General features: G+C 44.3%; 1 protein-coding gene across 1 annotated transcript in view; it reads right to left on the bottom strand.

The window, feature by feature from the left end:
• Positions 1-15,081, bottom strand: part of LOC110509669 (AP-3 complex subunit beta-1) — a 65,466-nt gene that overhangs the window by 34,699 nt on the left and 15,686 nt on the right. The window contains exons 11-19 of the mRNA XM_036967340.1: positions 14,732-14,803; positions 14,573-14,635; positions 11,308-11,440; positions 10,369-10,478; positions 10,071-10,247; positions 7,935-8,121; positions 6,755-6,885; positions 4,357-4,498; positions 4,071-4,245 (exon numbers count right to left, since the gene is read on the bottom strand). Coding sequence (XP_036823235.1) covers positions 4,071-4,245; positions 4,357-4,498; positions 6,755-6,885; positions 7,935-8,121; positions 10,071-10,247; positions 10,369-10,478; positions 11,308-11,440; positions 14,573-14,635; positions 14,732-14,803 — 1,190 coding nt within the window. The remainder of the gene's footprint in view (positions 1-4,070; positions 4,246-4,356; positions 4,499-6,754; positions 6,886-7,934; positions 8,122-10,070; positions 10,248-10,368; positions 10,479-11,307; positions 11,441-14,572; positions 14,636-14,731; positions 14,804-15,081) is intronic.

Raw genomic sequence — 15,081 nt, 5'->3', positions numbered from 1 at the left:
TCATTGACTTTCTATGGGCAGCACATGTAGCCAGGAGTTGCAGCCAAAAGTAAATTGGCTGGCCAATAACCGCCATCCAAAACTCCACGAGTGTCTTCTATATGTACAGTGCTCTGCGAAAGTATTCGGCCCCCTTGAACTTTGCGACCTTTTGCCACATTTCAAGCTTCAAACAAAAAGATATAAAACTGTATTTTTTTGTGAAGAATCAACAACAAGTGGGACACAATCATGAAGTGGAACGACATTTATTGGATATTTCAAACTTTTTTAACAAATCAAAAACTGAAAAATTGGGCGTGCAAAATTATTCAGCCCCTTTACTTTCAGTGCAGCAAACTCTCTCCAGAAGTTCAGTGAGGATCTCTGAATGATCCAATGTTGACCTAAATGACTAATGATGATAAATACAATCCACCTGTGTGTAATCAAGTCTCTGTATAAATGCACCTGCACTGTGATAGTCTCAGAGGCCCGTTAAAAGCGCAGAGAGCATCATGAAGAACAAGGAACACACCAGGCAGGTCCGAGATACTGTTATGAAGAAGTTTAAAGCTGGATTTGGATACAAAAATATTTCCCAAGCTTTAAACATCCCAAGGAGCACTGTGCAAGCGATAATATTGAAATGGAAGGAGTATCAGACCACTGCAAATCTACCAAGACCTGGCCATCCCTCTAAACTTTCAGCTCATACAAGGAGAAGACTGATCAGAGATGCAGCCAAGAGGCCCATGATCACTCTGGATGAACTGCAGAGATCTACAGCTGAGGTGGGAGACTCTGTCCATAGGACAACAATCAGTCGTATATTGCACAAATCTGTCCTTTATGGAAGAGTGGCAAGAAGAAAGCCATTTCTTAAATATATTCATAAAAAGTGTTGTTTAAAGTTTGCCACAAGCCACCTGGGAGACACACCAAACATGTGGAAGAAGGTGCTCTGGTCAGATGAAACCAAAATTGAATTTTTTGGCAACAATGCAAAACGTTATGTTTGGCGTAAAAGCAACACAGCTGAACACACCATCCCCACTGTCAAACATGGTGGTGGCAGCATCATGGTTTGGGCCTGCTTTTCTTCAGCAGGGACAGGGAAGATGGTTAAAATTGATGGGAAGATGGATGGAGCCAAATACAGGACCATTCTGGAAGAAAACCTGATGGAGTCTGCAAAAGACCTGAGACTGGGATGGAGATTTGTCTTCCAACAAGACAATGACCCAAAACATAAAGCAAAATCTACAATGGAATGGTTCAAAAATAAACATATCCAGGTGTTAGAATGGCCAAGTCAAAGTCCAGACCTGAATCCAATCGAGAATCTGTGGAAAGAACTGAAAACTGCTGTTCACAAATGCTCTCCATCCAACCTCACTGAGCTCGAGCTGTTTTGCAAGGAGGAATGGGAAAAAATGTCAGTCTCTCGATGTGCAAAACTGATAGAGACATACCCCAAGCGACTTACAGCTGTAATCGCAGCAAAAGGTGGCGCTACAAAGTATTAACTTAAGGGGGCTGAATAATTTTGCACGCCCAATTTTTCAGTTTTTGATTTGTTAAAAAAGTTTGAAATATCCAATAAATGTCGTTCCACTTCATGATTGTGTCCCACTTGTTGTTGATTCTTCACAAAAAAATACAGTTTTATATCTTTATGTTTGAAGCCTGAAATGTGGCAAAAGGTCAAAGTTCAAGAGGGCCGAATACTTTCGCAAGGCACTGTACCTGTGAGATTAAGGAGTGCATCTTGAAGGGTTATTCCGTGGGAGGAAAAAAAAAGTAATATGGAATCCTTAGCGGTGAAACTGCCACTACCGTTTGCTATATAACAAACAAGTTACGACAAACAATGAACACAGGCTTTTTTTCCCCCTCCGACATCATTGCACGCGTGATCAAACAGCAGAATATGTACTGAAAAGACGTGGATTTCACGTTGTGCGATGCTCCTCACCTCCACTTCGTCAACAAAAACAAAACATAACGGCCTTGGGGCAGACGGTGGCGCCGTTTCCCCTACCGCGGATTCCGTCTAACACAGATTGAAATATAACATCAACTTGGGTTTTTAAAACATGAAAAGTTTCATTATAAAAAGGGGAACGTGTTATGAATCTATCCATTAAAGGCACTGGAAGCAAAACCCTCTCCACCCCCACCGCGTACTGCAGTCTGCTGGAGCTCATGCTAAAACTCTGTCAGAACAACCAAGATCAATCTGTTTTGGTTTGCCCACTTAATTTAATATCGCTTTCGTTGAAACTTTCTTCTCCTCCTCCCTCGCTCGCTCTCTCTCCTCTTTCCATCTCTCTCTCTCTCCAATTTGTCCTGATAATGAGTGTTTACTCGGGCTGCCTGGGATTTTCAGCTGTTAAATTAACGAGCAGAATTGTGACGGTAACTGGCTTTTTAACTTGGCCGATGATGAGAAGCCAGTATTAATTTGGCCTACAGATTTCATTTGTTGCGAACAGGAAAAAGCGATATAAATCAGAGCGGGCCTGATTAAGCCCTGCCTGGAATGACTGGGCCGTAATGAGGGCATTATGCTGTGTTTGTTGTGGAAGCACTGGGGTGAGCTGGGATAATTACTGTGTGTGTGTGTGTTTGAGAGCGAGATAGTGTGTGTGGGATAGTGGGTATAGCATGTGTGGGTGCGTGCGTGTGTGGAAGCACTGGGGTGAGCTGGTCTAATTACACCCTCTAATGGAGGGAACAGGGTCAGCTGCCGGCCTGTCACACAGCGCGAGCAGGTAGGGTGTGTGTACGTGTGAGAGAGCATTGTGTGAGAGAGTGAAATAGAACGTGTCAGGGACTAAATTTGCCAGTGTGTGTCTGTGTTCAACAGTAATGTCTCAGATCTCATTCATTGCTACCAACAGGAAGCTAAATGACCAATCCACAGCTGCACTGCCGTTATGAGAGCCCTTCACAATGGAGCACAATAAAGTAGAAAGTTCCTCTTTTCAAAACTAGTTGAAGGGCTATTTACCACAGGGGAGACGAATTACACAGTAAACGAAAATCACTTGCCTCCAACCAAATTCATTTGAATTTCTTGGTCCTGTGCAGCTGTAAATCAAACAAAAATACATGGAAACCAAAAGTTTGAATTTCAACATTTTGAATAAATAGTGCTGAAATGTCGTTTTATTTCCGGTAAAAAACAACAAACAAAAAAAACAACGTCTGTTCAATGATTCTAATTCCATTTAGTTCTGGTATTTTCTGTGAGCTCAAAGCACTGTTGTTGGACTTAGTAGGAAGTCGTAGTTTTCAACCAAGTTTACCGCAGAAAACGTGGTACTTAACTACAATGGCCATTACGTAGCCTTCTTCACAGGCACACGAGAAAGAGAGAAGAGCGTGAGATGAGGGAGTGGGACAGAAATTGAAAAAGTTGCTTCGTGAGGTAGCCCCATCTCTAGCCAACAATACATCGAATTGACTGATAGCTGGCATTACAAACAGGTTTGAAGGTATGAATTACGTACTTTGAAGAACTACTAAAATAGTGATTTCGTCCACCAGCTAGCTAGCCTAACTAGGATGACTCATTGGGGAGCAGAGCAATAGATGGTGGCTGCTACTGCCTGAGCAGAGGTGTGATGACTCGGCATGAAATACCAAAGTCATCATAAGAAAATAATGTAATATTACACAACTGAAATATTTTATTAAAGTCATGTGATAAAGGATGGGAAGTCATTACTTTTATTAATGAAACTGCTACTAAAGTCACCATCATACTAAAACAGCTATTTAACATAGCCAACTAAAAACTATTTTATTAAAGTAAAGTCATGTGGAAAAAAAACAAATAAGCGATAAGGAGCAATGGGCTTTTATTAATAGTTGTATTCTGTGTCGTTACAGAATTCAACTGACTTAATGCATTTATTGCAAAAAATATATGAATCGAAACCCAAATCAAAAACCGCGAGGATTGTTCAAAGACTGAGCCGACTTCAGAAGGCACTAGCCCCTCAGCACTAAAATAGTGAAACGTACAAAGGTGCCAACACACTTAACCGCAACTATACGTGTTGAATAATTCATTATAGTACCTGTCTTTGGCCGTTGGTTTGACTGTCTTCTTCTGTGGTGGTTTCTTAGTTGTTTTCTTCTGTTCAGAGTCGGACTCACTGGAACTCTTCTCTGATTGGCTGGAGGACTTGTCGGACTCTTCACTGCTCTGACTACTGCTCTTTTCCTCATCGCTCTCCGCCTCACTGCTTGACTCTAACACACACACACGTTCATCTCGTACGATTATGAATACAACCTTGACTGGCATTGCAAACACTCACAAAATAACATTATACTTTATGGTACACACATGGCCAAACAGACCTTCACTACTGCTGTCTTCACTGCTACTGCTCCCTGAGCCCTTCTCCTTCTCCTCTCCAGAGTCAGAGTAGAACTTATCATCTGATGACTTGGACAGCTTGGACTTTCCAGTCTTCCCTAGCGACGGAGCCCACTCCTTTACCTGGCAACAGATTAGGAAGTGAGGTCAGAGGAAGGGAGGTACAGTAAGAGGAAGTAAGGAAAGATTGAAACAAGTAGTACAGTACCAGTCAAAAGGTTTGGACAAATCTACTAATTCAAGGGTTTTTCTTTATTTATTTTTTTACTATTTTCTGCTTTGTAGAATAATAGTGAAGACATGAAAACTATGAAATAACACATATGGAATAATGTAGTAGCCAAAAACGTGTTAAATCAAAATATATTTTACATTTGAGATTCTTCAAAGTAGCCACCCTTTGCCTTGATGACAGCTTTGCACGCTCTTGGCATTCTCTCAACCAGGTGCACCTTGTTAAAAGTACATTTGTGGAATTTCTTTCCTTTGAGCCAATCAGTTGTCACAACACAAGGTAGGGGTGGTATACAGACAGACAATAGCTCTATTTGGTAAAAGACCAAGTCCATATTATGGCAAGAACAGCTCAAATAAGCAAAGAGAAACAGTCCATCACTACTTTAAGACATGAAAATCAGTCACTTCGGAAAATTTCATGAACACAATAGGTGAATGGATGATTTCCGCACGTGTGGTTTCCACCGTGAAGCATGGAGGTGCTTTGCCGGTGACACAGTCAGTGATTTATTTAGAATTCAAGCCACACTTAACCAGCATGGCTACCACAACATTCTGCAGAGATACGCCATCCTATCATTTGTTTTTCAACAGGACAATGACCGAATACACACCTCCAGGCTGTGTAAGGGATATTTGACCAAGGAGAGTGATGGAGTGCTGCGTCAGATGACCTGGCCTCCACAGTCACCTGACCTCAACTCAATTGAGATGGTTTGGAATGAGTTGGACCGCAGAGTGAAGGAAAAGCAGCCAACAAGTGCTCAGCATATGTTGGAACTCCTACAAGAAAGCATTTCTCATGAAGCTGGTTGATAGAATGCCAAGAGTGTGCAAAGCTGTCAAGGCAAAGGGTGGCTACTTTGAAGAATCTAAAATATATTTTTGATTTGTTTAACGCTTTTTTGGTTCGTACATGATTCCATAGTTTGTCTTCAATATTACTCTACAATGTAGAAAATAGTACAAATAAATTAGACCTCTGGAATGAGTAGGTGGGCAAACTTTTGACTGGTGTTGTATGTGGACACCTGCTCATCATCTCATTCCAAAATCATGGGCATTAATATGGAGTTGCCCCCCCCTTTGCTGTTATAACAGCCTCCACTCTTCTGAGAAGGCTTTCCACTAGATGTTGGAACGTTGCTGCGGGGACTTGCTTCCATTCAGCCACAAGAGCATTAGTGAGGTCGGGCACTGATGTTGGGAGAGGTCATTGTCATGCTGAAACAGGAAAGGGCCTTCAAACTGTTGCCACAAAGTTGGAAGCACAGAATCGTCTAGAATGTCATTGTATGCTGCAGCATTAAGATTTCTCTTCACTGGAACTAAGGGGCCTAGCCTGAACCATGAAAAACATCCCCATACCATTATTCCTCCTCCACCAAACTTTACAGTTGACACTACGCATTGCGGCGGGTAGCGTTCTCCTGGCTTCCACCAAACCCAGATTAGTCCGTCGGACTGCCAGACGGTGAAGTGTGATTCATCACTCCAGAGAACGCCATTCCACTGCTCCAGAGTCCAATGGCGGTTAGCTTTATACCACTCCAGTCAACGCTTGGCATTGTGCACGGTAAGCTTAGGCTTGTGTGCGGCTGCTCGGCCATGGAAGCCCATTTCATGAAGCTCCCAACAAACAGTTATTTTATGATGTGGCTTCCGGAGGCAGTTTTGAACTCACTTCAGCACTCGATGGTCCCGTTCTGTGAGTTTGTGTGGCCTAACAATTTGCGGCTGAGCTGTTGTTCCTAGATGTTTCCACTTCACAATAACAGCACTTACAGTTGACCGGGGCAGCTCTAGCAGGGCAGAAATTTGACCAACTGTTGGAAAGGTTGCATCCTCTGCCGGTGCCACGTTGAAAGTCTCTGAGCTCGTCAGTAAGGCCATTCTATTGCCAATGTTGGTCTATGGAGCTCCCATGGCTCGCTCTGTGCTCAATTTTATACACCTGTCAGCAACGGGTGTGGCTGAAATTGCCGAATCCACTCATTTGAAGGAGTGTCCACATACGCTTGTATTCATAGTGTATCAACACGGAGCTGTATTAAAATGTCTGAATTGATCATGGCCACCCTTGGTGTAGGGCCTGGGTGATGAGCGGGAACGGGCAGTAGAAGTAAAGATGGATCTCCTTACCGGCTCAATCACCTCCACGTTCCTCACTGATTGGTCAGGAGCCACAGCAGGCCAATCAGAGAGCTCCAGGTAGCCGCTGGCTTTGGTGTTGATGGTGTGGGACAGCGTTCCCAACTGGTAACGATCACGGTCTGACAGAGAGTGATGGAGGGGAGAGGAGAAGATGGAGAGAGGGAGGAAGTAAAGGAAAAAGGGTAGACAAAGAGAAGGGAAAATGTCAGAGGAGAAACATAATGAGTAACATTGGAGGAGGGAGAGGGGGTGAGAGGACAAAGGGGAAATGGTGGGGGTGGGTTGGAGAAGGGAGAGGGGGTGAGAGGACGAAGGGGAAATGGTGGGGGTGGGTTGGAGGAGGGAGAGGGGGTGAGAGGACGAAGGGGAAATGGTGGGGGTGGGTTGGAGGAGGGAGAGGGGGAGAGGACGAAGGGGAAATGGTGGGGGTGGGTTGGAGGAGGGAGAGGGGGTGAGAGGACGAAGGGGAAATGGTGGGGGTGGGTTGGAGGAGGGAGAGGGGGTGAGAGGACGAAGGGGAAATGGTGGAGGTGGGGGGGGGGGGGGGGGGTTGGAGGAGGGAGAGGGGGTGAGAAAGAGAGGCAGGGGTCTCAATGTCACAGCAGTGCTCTCTCAATCAGCAGGACAGAGAGTAATTGGCATTAAACACTCTGAAATGTCACTGTATACACACACACACACTGCTGTTTAATAAAGGGTCCAGGAGCCCACACGCACAAGAGTAAAACGATTCTCCCTCCCTAATGGTCAATATAGGAGGTGTAATCAGTCAAAGTGCCTGGGGAGGTCGGCCTTCTCTAACGAAACAGAGAGGGAGAAAAGAAATCAAGAGTTAAAAGGGTGAATATTAAGAATGACAGGAGTGGTAACGTTTTCCATAAACATCTAGTAGACGCAGAGACCACTGCAGAATAATAATGTTTCGGAGGCTGCTTCTGTCTTTCTCTCATCTGGATTCAAGTTAACTGTGTGTGTGTGTGTGTGTGTGTTATCTGCATCTCAAAGGTTATCATTAGCCAGGTAATAATTCACCCATCTCATCAGAGCCGAGAGAGAGAGGGCCCTGGACCCTCTGCCATTCACAGACTCACACCAGCATATTAAAAACACCCGTGTGTCTCCTAAAGGGCACCCTATTCCCTATTTAGTGCACTACTTCCAAAGGTACCTTTGTATGTGGACTCGAGGACGGGCGCCGGCTTGGGCGCCAGCAGGATGCGGCGGGCGTACTTGCCGAGTGCGCCGCTCTTCTCATTGGGCACAATGAGCTGGCGGATGAAGCGCGTGCGGTCTCTGATGTCATAGTTCTGGTCATATTTCCCCAGGTTCAAAATGTACTGGGTCAACAACTTGGTCTGGGTGTTGGGAGAGACAGAAGGACGGAGGGAAGGAGGAGAGGGAGGGGAGGAAGCAGGAGAGAAGACGCCGCCAATCCAACATAAAAAAAAAGAAGCACATAGCTCCATTAAGGTAAGCTCATGAATCCGTATGGTGCTTCCCACTACATTTTCTTCATACAAACACACTGTTCTCCTCCAGTCTGCTCCCCCTCTCCAGCAGTATGAGTGACAACCTCTCTCTGTGCCAGGTGGGTTTATGGTCCGAGATGGGGAGCGCTTGCCTTTAACATATATTATTCAGGGAGGTATAAAAACCAAGAGTTACGACCCCAGAAGGTCGACATTACCACTCTCACTATTTCTTCACCCCCCCTTTTTTTAACCTCTTCCCTCTCCGTCTGCCTCGAATCTCACCATCCCACTCTCTTCCCTCCATCCCAATCTCTTCCCTCCCAGCCCTCCATCCCACTCTCTTCCCTCCCAGCCCTCTCACCATCCCACTCTCTTCCCTCCATCCCACTCTCTTCCCTCCATCCCAATCTCTTCCCTCCCAGCCCTCCATCCCACTCTCTTCCCTCCCAGCCCTCTCACCATCCCACTCTCTTCCCTCCATCCCACTCTCTTCCCTCCATCCCACTCTTCCCTCCATCCCACTCTTCCCTCCATCCCACTCTCTTCCCTCCATCCCAGCCCTCTCACCATCCCACGCTCTTCCCTCCATCCCACTCTCTTCCCTCCATCCCACTCTCTTCCCTCCATCCCACTCTCTTCCCTCCATCCCACTCTCTTCCCTCCATCCCACTCTCTTCCCTCCCAGCCCTCCATCCCAATCTCTTCCCTCCCAGCCCTCCATCCCAATCTCTTCCCTCCCAGCCCTCTCACCATCCCACTCTCTTCCCTCCATCCCACTCTCTTCCCTCCATCCCACTCTCTTCCCTCCATCCCACTCTCTTCCCTCCCAGCCCTCCATCCCACTCTCTTCCCTCCCAGCCCTCTCACCATCCCACTCTCTTCCCTCCATCCCACTCTCTTCCCTCCCAGCCCTCTCACCATCCCACTCTCTTCCCTCCATCCCAGCCCTCTCACCATCCCACTCTCTTCCCTCCATCCCACTCTCTTCCCTCCCAGCCCTCCATCCCACTCTCTTCCCTCCCAGCCCTCCATCCCACTCTCTTCCCTCCCAGCCCTCCATCCCACTCTCTTCCCTCCCAGCCCTCTCACCATCCCACTCTCTTCCCTCCATCCCACTCTCTTCCCTCCCAGCCCTCTCACCATCCCACTCTCTTCCCTCCATCCCACTCTCTTCCCTCCCAGCCCTCTCACCATCCCACTCTCTTCCCTCCATCCCACTCTCTTCCCTCCATCCCACTCTCTTCCCTCCATCCCACTCTCTTCCCTCCATCCCACTCTTCCCTCCATCCCACTCTTCCCTCCATCCCACTCTCTTCCCTCCATCCCACTCTCTTCCCTCCATCCCACTCTCTTCCCTCCCAGCCCTCTCATCATCCCACTCTCTTCCCTCCCAGCCCTCTCACCATCCCACTCTCTTCCCTCCCAGCCCTCTCACCATCCCACTCTCTTCCCTCCCAGCCCTCATCTCTCTGAAACATTAGCAAGGGGAAAGAGGTCTAATAACGTGCTCATTTGAGGCGGCAGCATCTGCAGTGTGGTCATAAACTCAGCCTGGCCGCCATATTGCTCTGCATCCGATAGAACGGATCTGTAGTTACCAAACAGAGGCAAGGCAATGGCACGACGCGTAACGTTAAAGCTTGCACTTAAGGAAGTGGGGAAAATTAGATTGCGGGAGCCAAATAACAAGAAACTGGAGGCTAATGACGTTGTTTACTTCTATGACAATAACAGTTGAATAAGATGAATTATGTTAGGGCAGAATAACGCTGCAACGTGTACTGCCGACTTGACTGTTCGGTGTACCTACTGTTTAGCGTAGGCTAATGTACCTGTTTGGAGTTGGTGAGGTAGAGTTTGGCAGCCAGGTTGACAGTCTGGAGCTTGACGATGTCCTCCTCGGAGGTGAAGCTCTTGGCCATCTTGCGGAGGACGTCGGGGGCGATCTGAGGGACCCTCTCACAGTACTCCCCCATCAGCCACAGGATGCTGGCCCGCGCCATCGGCACCTTGACACACAAGAGGGGTTAGTCTGGTTTTTTTTTGGGGGGGGGGGGGTGCATTTTGAGTCCCGACTCGCTCGGGCGCAAGGGCAAGTACACAGACGCACTGAGGTCGCGGTAGACGTACAGCGATGTTGTCGAAGAGCTTGGCCATGTGTTTGATGATGTCACTGTGCTGGGTGGGCTGGGTCTGGAGAAGCTTCTTGATGACCACCACGCTCTCAGCCACCACCGTCTCTGTGAGGAGACGATACATTTCGGTTTCAAAATGTAACTAAATGTAATCAAAAAATTTAATATATACGAAATCCCCCAAAAGTAATTATTTATCATGAGAAGGGCCATAAACAGTTACTAGTTATTGTTTATGGCCCTCATGATAAATCATTACTTTTTGGGGGATTGTTGCTGCATACTCCAAGGTGAAAATCTCACCTTTCTGGTAATTTTTTAAATAAATTGCTGAGGTGTAGTCACTTGAGGACACAAGCTGAAGTACACAGTACAAACATAATAAAAATATGAAATATTGTAAATGTATTGCCTATTCAACAAAAGTATGAAAAAGGCTTGAAATTACGTTTACTAAATATAGTATAATCAATTTATAAAATGACTATTTATAATATGCAAAACATCTGCCCCCATCGCGTCTCCCAGAGCTCTAGTTTAGCTTCCTAAACTCGTTAGGGACTCGCCTTTCATCTCATATTAATCTTGTCCCTGACAACAACAAAAAATCTTTCTGAATGTGCTACAGCTACAAAACCAATCTCTCCTGCTGCGTTAGGGTGTAAGGATTCCAGGCAGTGTTAGTGGCTGTGAAGTAGGGTTCAGCCAGGTGTTGTGTCCACATATCCATTTAGAACAAATACTACCAGAACCACGCAAGTGCCTCAAACTGGAGACTTCGCATCTAAGAGGTTAAAACAATATATACAAAAGAGAGGGTTTGACACATATATCCAACTTTGAACCGGAGCTGGACAAAGACAACCCATCGACTGATTCTCTGGACAAAGAGAACCAATCAGTCAATCAATCAAATCAGTCAGTGGTTCCGTACCGTCTCGGTTGGAGAGCAGCAGCACCAGTCCTTGGAGGCAGGTGTCTGTCACCTCAGAGATGTTGGTGGCACACCTGCCGATGGCCTGGATGGTACCGGCTGCAAACTGCTTGTCTTGGCTCTTCACATAAGTCTGTTCAAATCAAAGCACAAGGTGGAGCCATTCATTGTATCTAAAAAAGGTGAACACCTATTGAACACGTAAATTGACCAAAATCAGTTCTGGGACATGTGGAACCATTTAAGCACGACAAAGCCACTAGAATTAGCCATACAAGATGTAGGAATTTGGAAAACTTACTTTGATAATCTATACAAAAAAATCCCACAAAAAGACTTACAACAGAACCAATTAGATATTAAAGAAAATGGAACTTCCTTGAATCAGTCATTAAAAACAACCGAATTCCATTAGATTACCCAATAAGCCAACAAGAACTAAATGAAAAGCTCACATCTATAATATCAAAGAAGGCTTGTGGTCTAGATAACATCAGAAATTAGATGCTGAAAAAGAGCACACCTGAGTTGCAAAATGCTGTGCTTAAATTGTTCAACATGGTTTTAACTTCTGGCTGTAACAAGGGGCTCATCTCCCCGATCCACAAAAGTGGAGACAAATCAGACCCCAATAATTACAGGAGAATTTGCGTAAACAGCAACTTGGGAAAGGTTTCCTGTAGCATTTTGAATTCAAGAATTCAAACCTTTCTTCAAGAAAAAAATGTATTAAGTAAATATCAAATTGGCTTTCTCCCTAACCATATGTTATGTATACACCTTACACACACTAATTAATAAACACGTGCTTTATTGACTTTAAAAAAGCATTTGATTCTATTTGTCAGGAAGGGCTATTCTACAACATTCTCCAAAGTGGGCATGGTGGTAAGGTGTATGACTTAATAAAATGTGTGTGCAATAAAAAAAAATAAAAAAAAGAACATAATTATTTTCACAACGTCGAGGTGTGAGACAAGGCTGCAGTTTGAGTCCAAATCTGTTCAACATTTAGATCAATGAATTAGCAGACATGTTGGACCAATCTCCAGCCCCAGGACTCACACTATTTGACACAGAGATGAAATACCTGCTATATGCTGTTGGTACTTCTATCACCAACCAAAGAAGGTCTTCAACAGAACCTTAATATTCAAGAGCAATATTGAACATAACTGGGCCCTGGCAGTAAATTTACAAAAAACGTAAATCAAAAAACATGTCAGGTGGACAAATATAAATTCACCCTGAACACCACCTTAATTGAACACACTAAAAATGACACCTACCTTGGTCTGACCATATCTGCATCGGGAAACTTTAATATGGCAGTGAATGCACTCAAAGAAAAAGCCTGCAGAGCAATGTATGCAATAAAAATATTCCAAATCAACATCCCAATTAGAATGTGGACCAAAATATTTGACAGTGTAATCCTACCAATAGCACTTTATGGAAGTGAGGTTTGGGGGCCACTCAATAAACTGGACTTTAAAATGTGGGACAAACATCCAGTTGAAGCCCTACATGCAGAATTCTGTCGGAAAATTCTACAAGTCCAGAGAAATACACCAACTAATGCATGTAGGGCAGAATTGGGCCGCTTTCCAGTAGTAATGAAAATACAGAAAAGATCATTAAAATGTTGGTTACATCTAAATTCAAGTCCAAATTCAAGTCTGCAAGTTAAAGCACTTCAAACCCAAGAGCTGAGCCCAGAAACGAGCCCTCTCAGTCAGATGGTGTTGGACCTCACCAACAAGGCTGACACCAGCACTGCTTCAAGGGAAAGAATTCCAATAAACACAATCATGAACCAATCAAATGACTCATATTTACAACATTGGAAAAACGAAACAAAATCCCAAAGCCGACTAAATTGCTATCTGACCCTAAACAGAGAATATGAATTAGCTGATTATCTCTACTCTGTCAGAGATCCTTAACAAGTACAGGCTGAGTGACCACCAATTGGCAATAGAAACCGGCAGACATAAAAAGAGGAGCGTGTATGTGGTCACTGCACAACAGGGGAGGTAGAGACAGAGATGCACTTTATCCTTATTCACAGAAATTACTACATTTATTCCAAATTTGAACTTATTACACAGAGGAAAAACTAAAACTAACACTCATGGGCGAAGGAGCAATGGCTCCTCTTGCAGCCAAATATGCACTTGCCTGCCATAGCCATAGGGACACTGAATAATAACATCTGCATAGTAAGCAGTAACTTACTTATTATTACTATTATTGTTACTACTATTATTATTATTATTGTTTATCATTCCAAATAGTAGTGGTATGGGTGGTAATGGTAACAGTTTAGTGATGGTGGTGGTAGTAGTAGTGGTAATGATGATAGTAGTTGTAGTACTGATGTAAATGGTGAAGATGACCATTATTTAGTTATAAGTTAGTTGAATACTTAGATTTAAAAAAAATATGTATTACATTTCTACTGTTGACTGTTACCATTTTATTGTTATTATTTTCAGATTTAATTTTACTACCATTTTCAAGTATCATTTGTTATTGTTTATAATTTTATTACAATGTACACTGCTCAAAAAAATAAAGGGAACACTAAAATAACACATCCTAGATCTGAATGAATAAAATATTATTATTAAATACTTTTTTCTTTACATAGTTGAATGTGCTGACAACAAAATCACACAAATTATCAATGGAAATCAAATTTATCAACCCATGGAGGTCTGGATTTGGAGTCACACTCAAAATTAAAGTGGAAAACCACACTACAGGCTGATGCAACTTTGATGTAATGTCCTTAAAACAAGTCAAAATGAGGCTCAGTAGTGAGTGTGGCCTCCACGTGCCTGTATGACCTCCCTACAACGCCTGGGTATGCTCCTGATGAGGCATTCAAAAGTGACCAAAACATCAGCCAGGAAGCATAGGAACTGAGAAGTGGTCTGTGGTCCCCACCTGCAGAACCACTCCTTTATTGGGGGTGTCTTGCTAAATGCCTATAATTTCCACCTGTTGTCTATTCCATTTGCACAAAAGCATGTGAAATTTATTGTCAATCATTGTTGCTTCCTAAGTGGACAGTTGGATTTCACAGAAGTGTGATTGACTTGGAGTTACATTGTGTTGTTTAAGTGTTCCCTTTATTTTTTTGAGCAGTGTATATTGTATACATTGTTGCTTTGGCAATATTGACAATGTTTTTCATGCCAATAAAGCAGCTTGAATTTGAGACAGAATGTAACCCAGAGAGAGAGACACAGAGACTTACCTGGAACTCTCTAAGGATGGTTGAGATGTTGGCTTCGTTGGCCAGGCTGGTCAAGATCTCCAGCTGGGGAGACAAGATGGGTCTGATCACACACACACACACCTGACCTCATCTCATGGTTTACTTTTACATTAGCTTGGTCATCACGAGGGAGCTTACCTTGAGCGATTTGATGTGAGTGGCATCTGTGGATCTCACATAGAAACTCTTCATGTAAGGTTCAAACATGCCCTGGCGAGAGAACATAAATCCATAATGATACTTCATAATATAAAAAAGGCAGAGGCCGAGCGACTGGATTAAACTGCCCGGCTCCGCCCACCGCTTTGTAATACTGCAATGTTATTCGTTCAAAAACGACGGAAAAGTTCGCCCAACGTGTCGTTTATTATAGTCACAACTGAAGTCAGCAGTCCACATCGTCACAATCGTGACGTTTACAACGGACAAAGTGCGTGCAACATGGTCGACCATGCCGTTTATAACCACAGACAACGGGTGAGAATGGT

Source organism: Oncorhynchus mykiss, chromosome Y (assembly GCF_013265735.2).
Source record: "Oncorhynchus mykiss isolate Arlee chromosome Y, USDA_OmykA_1.1, whole genome shotgun sequence".
Lineage (NCBI taxonomy): Eukaryota > Metazoa > Chordata > Actinopteri > Salmoniformes > Salmonidae > Oncorhynchus > Oncorhynchus mykiss.
The sequence above is the reverse complement of the archived record's forward strand: the minus strand, read 5'-3'. Positions and strand labels throughout refer to the sequence as shown.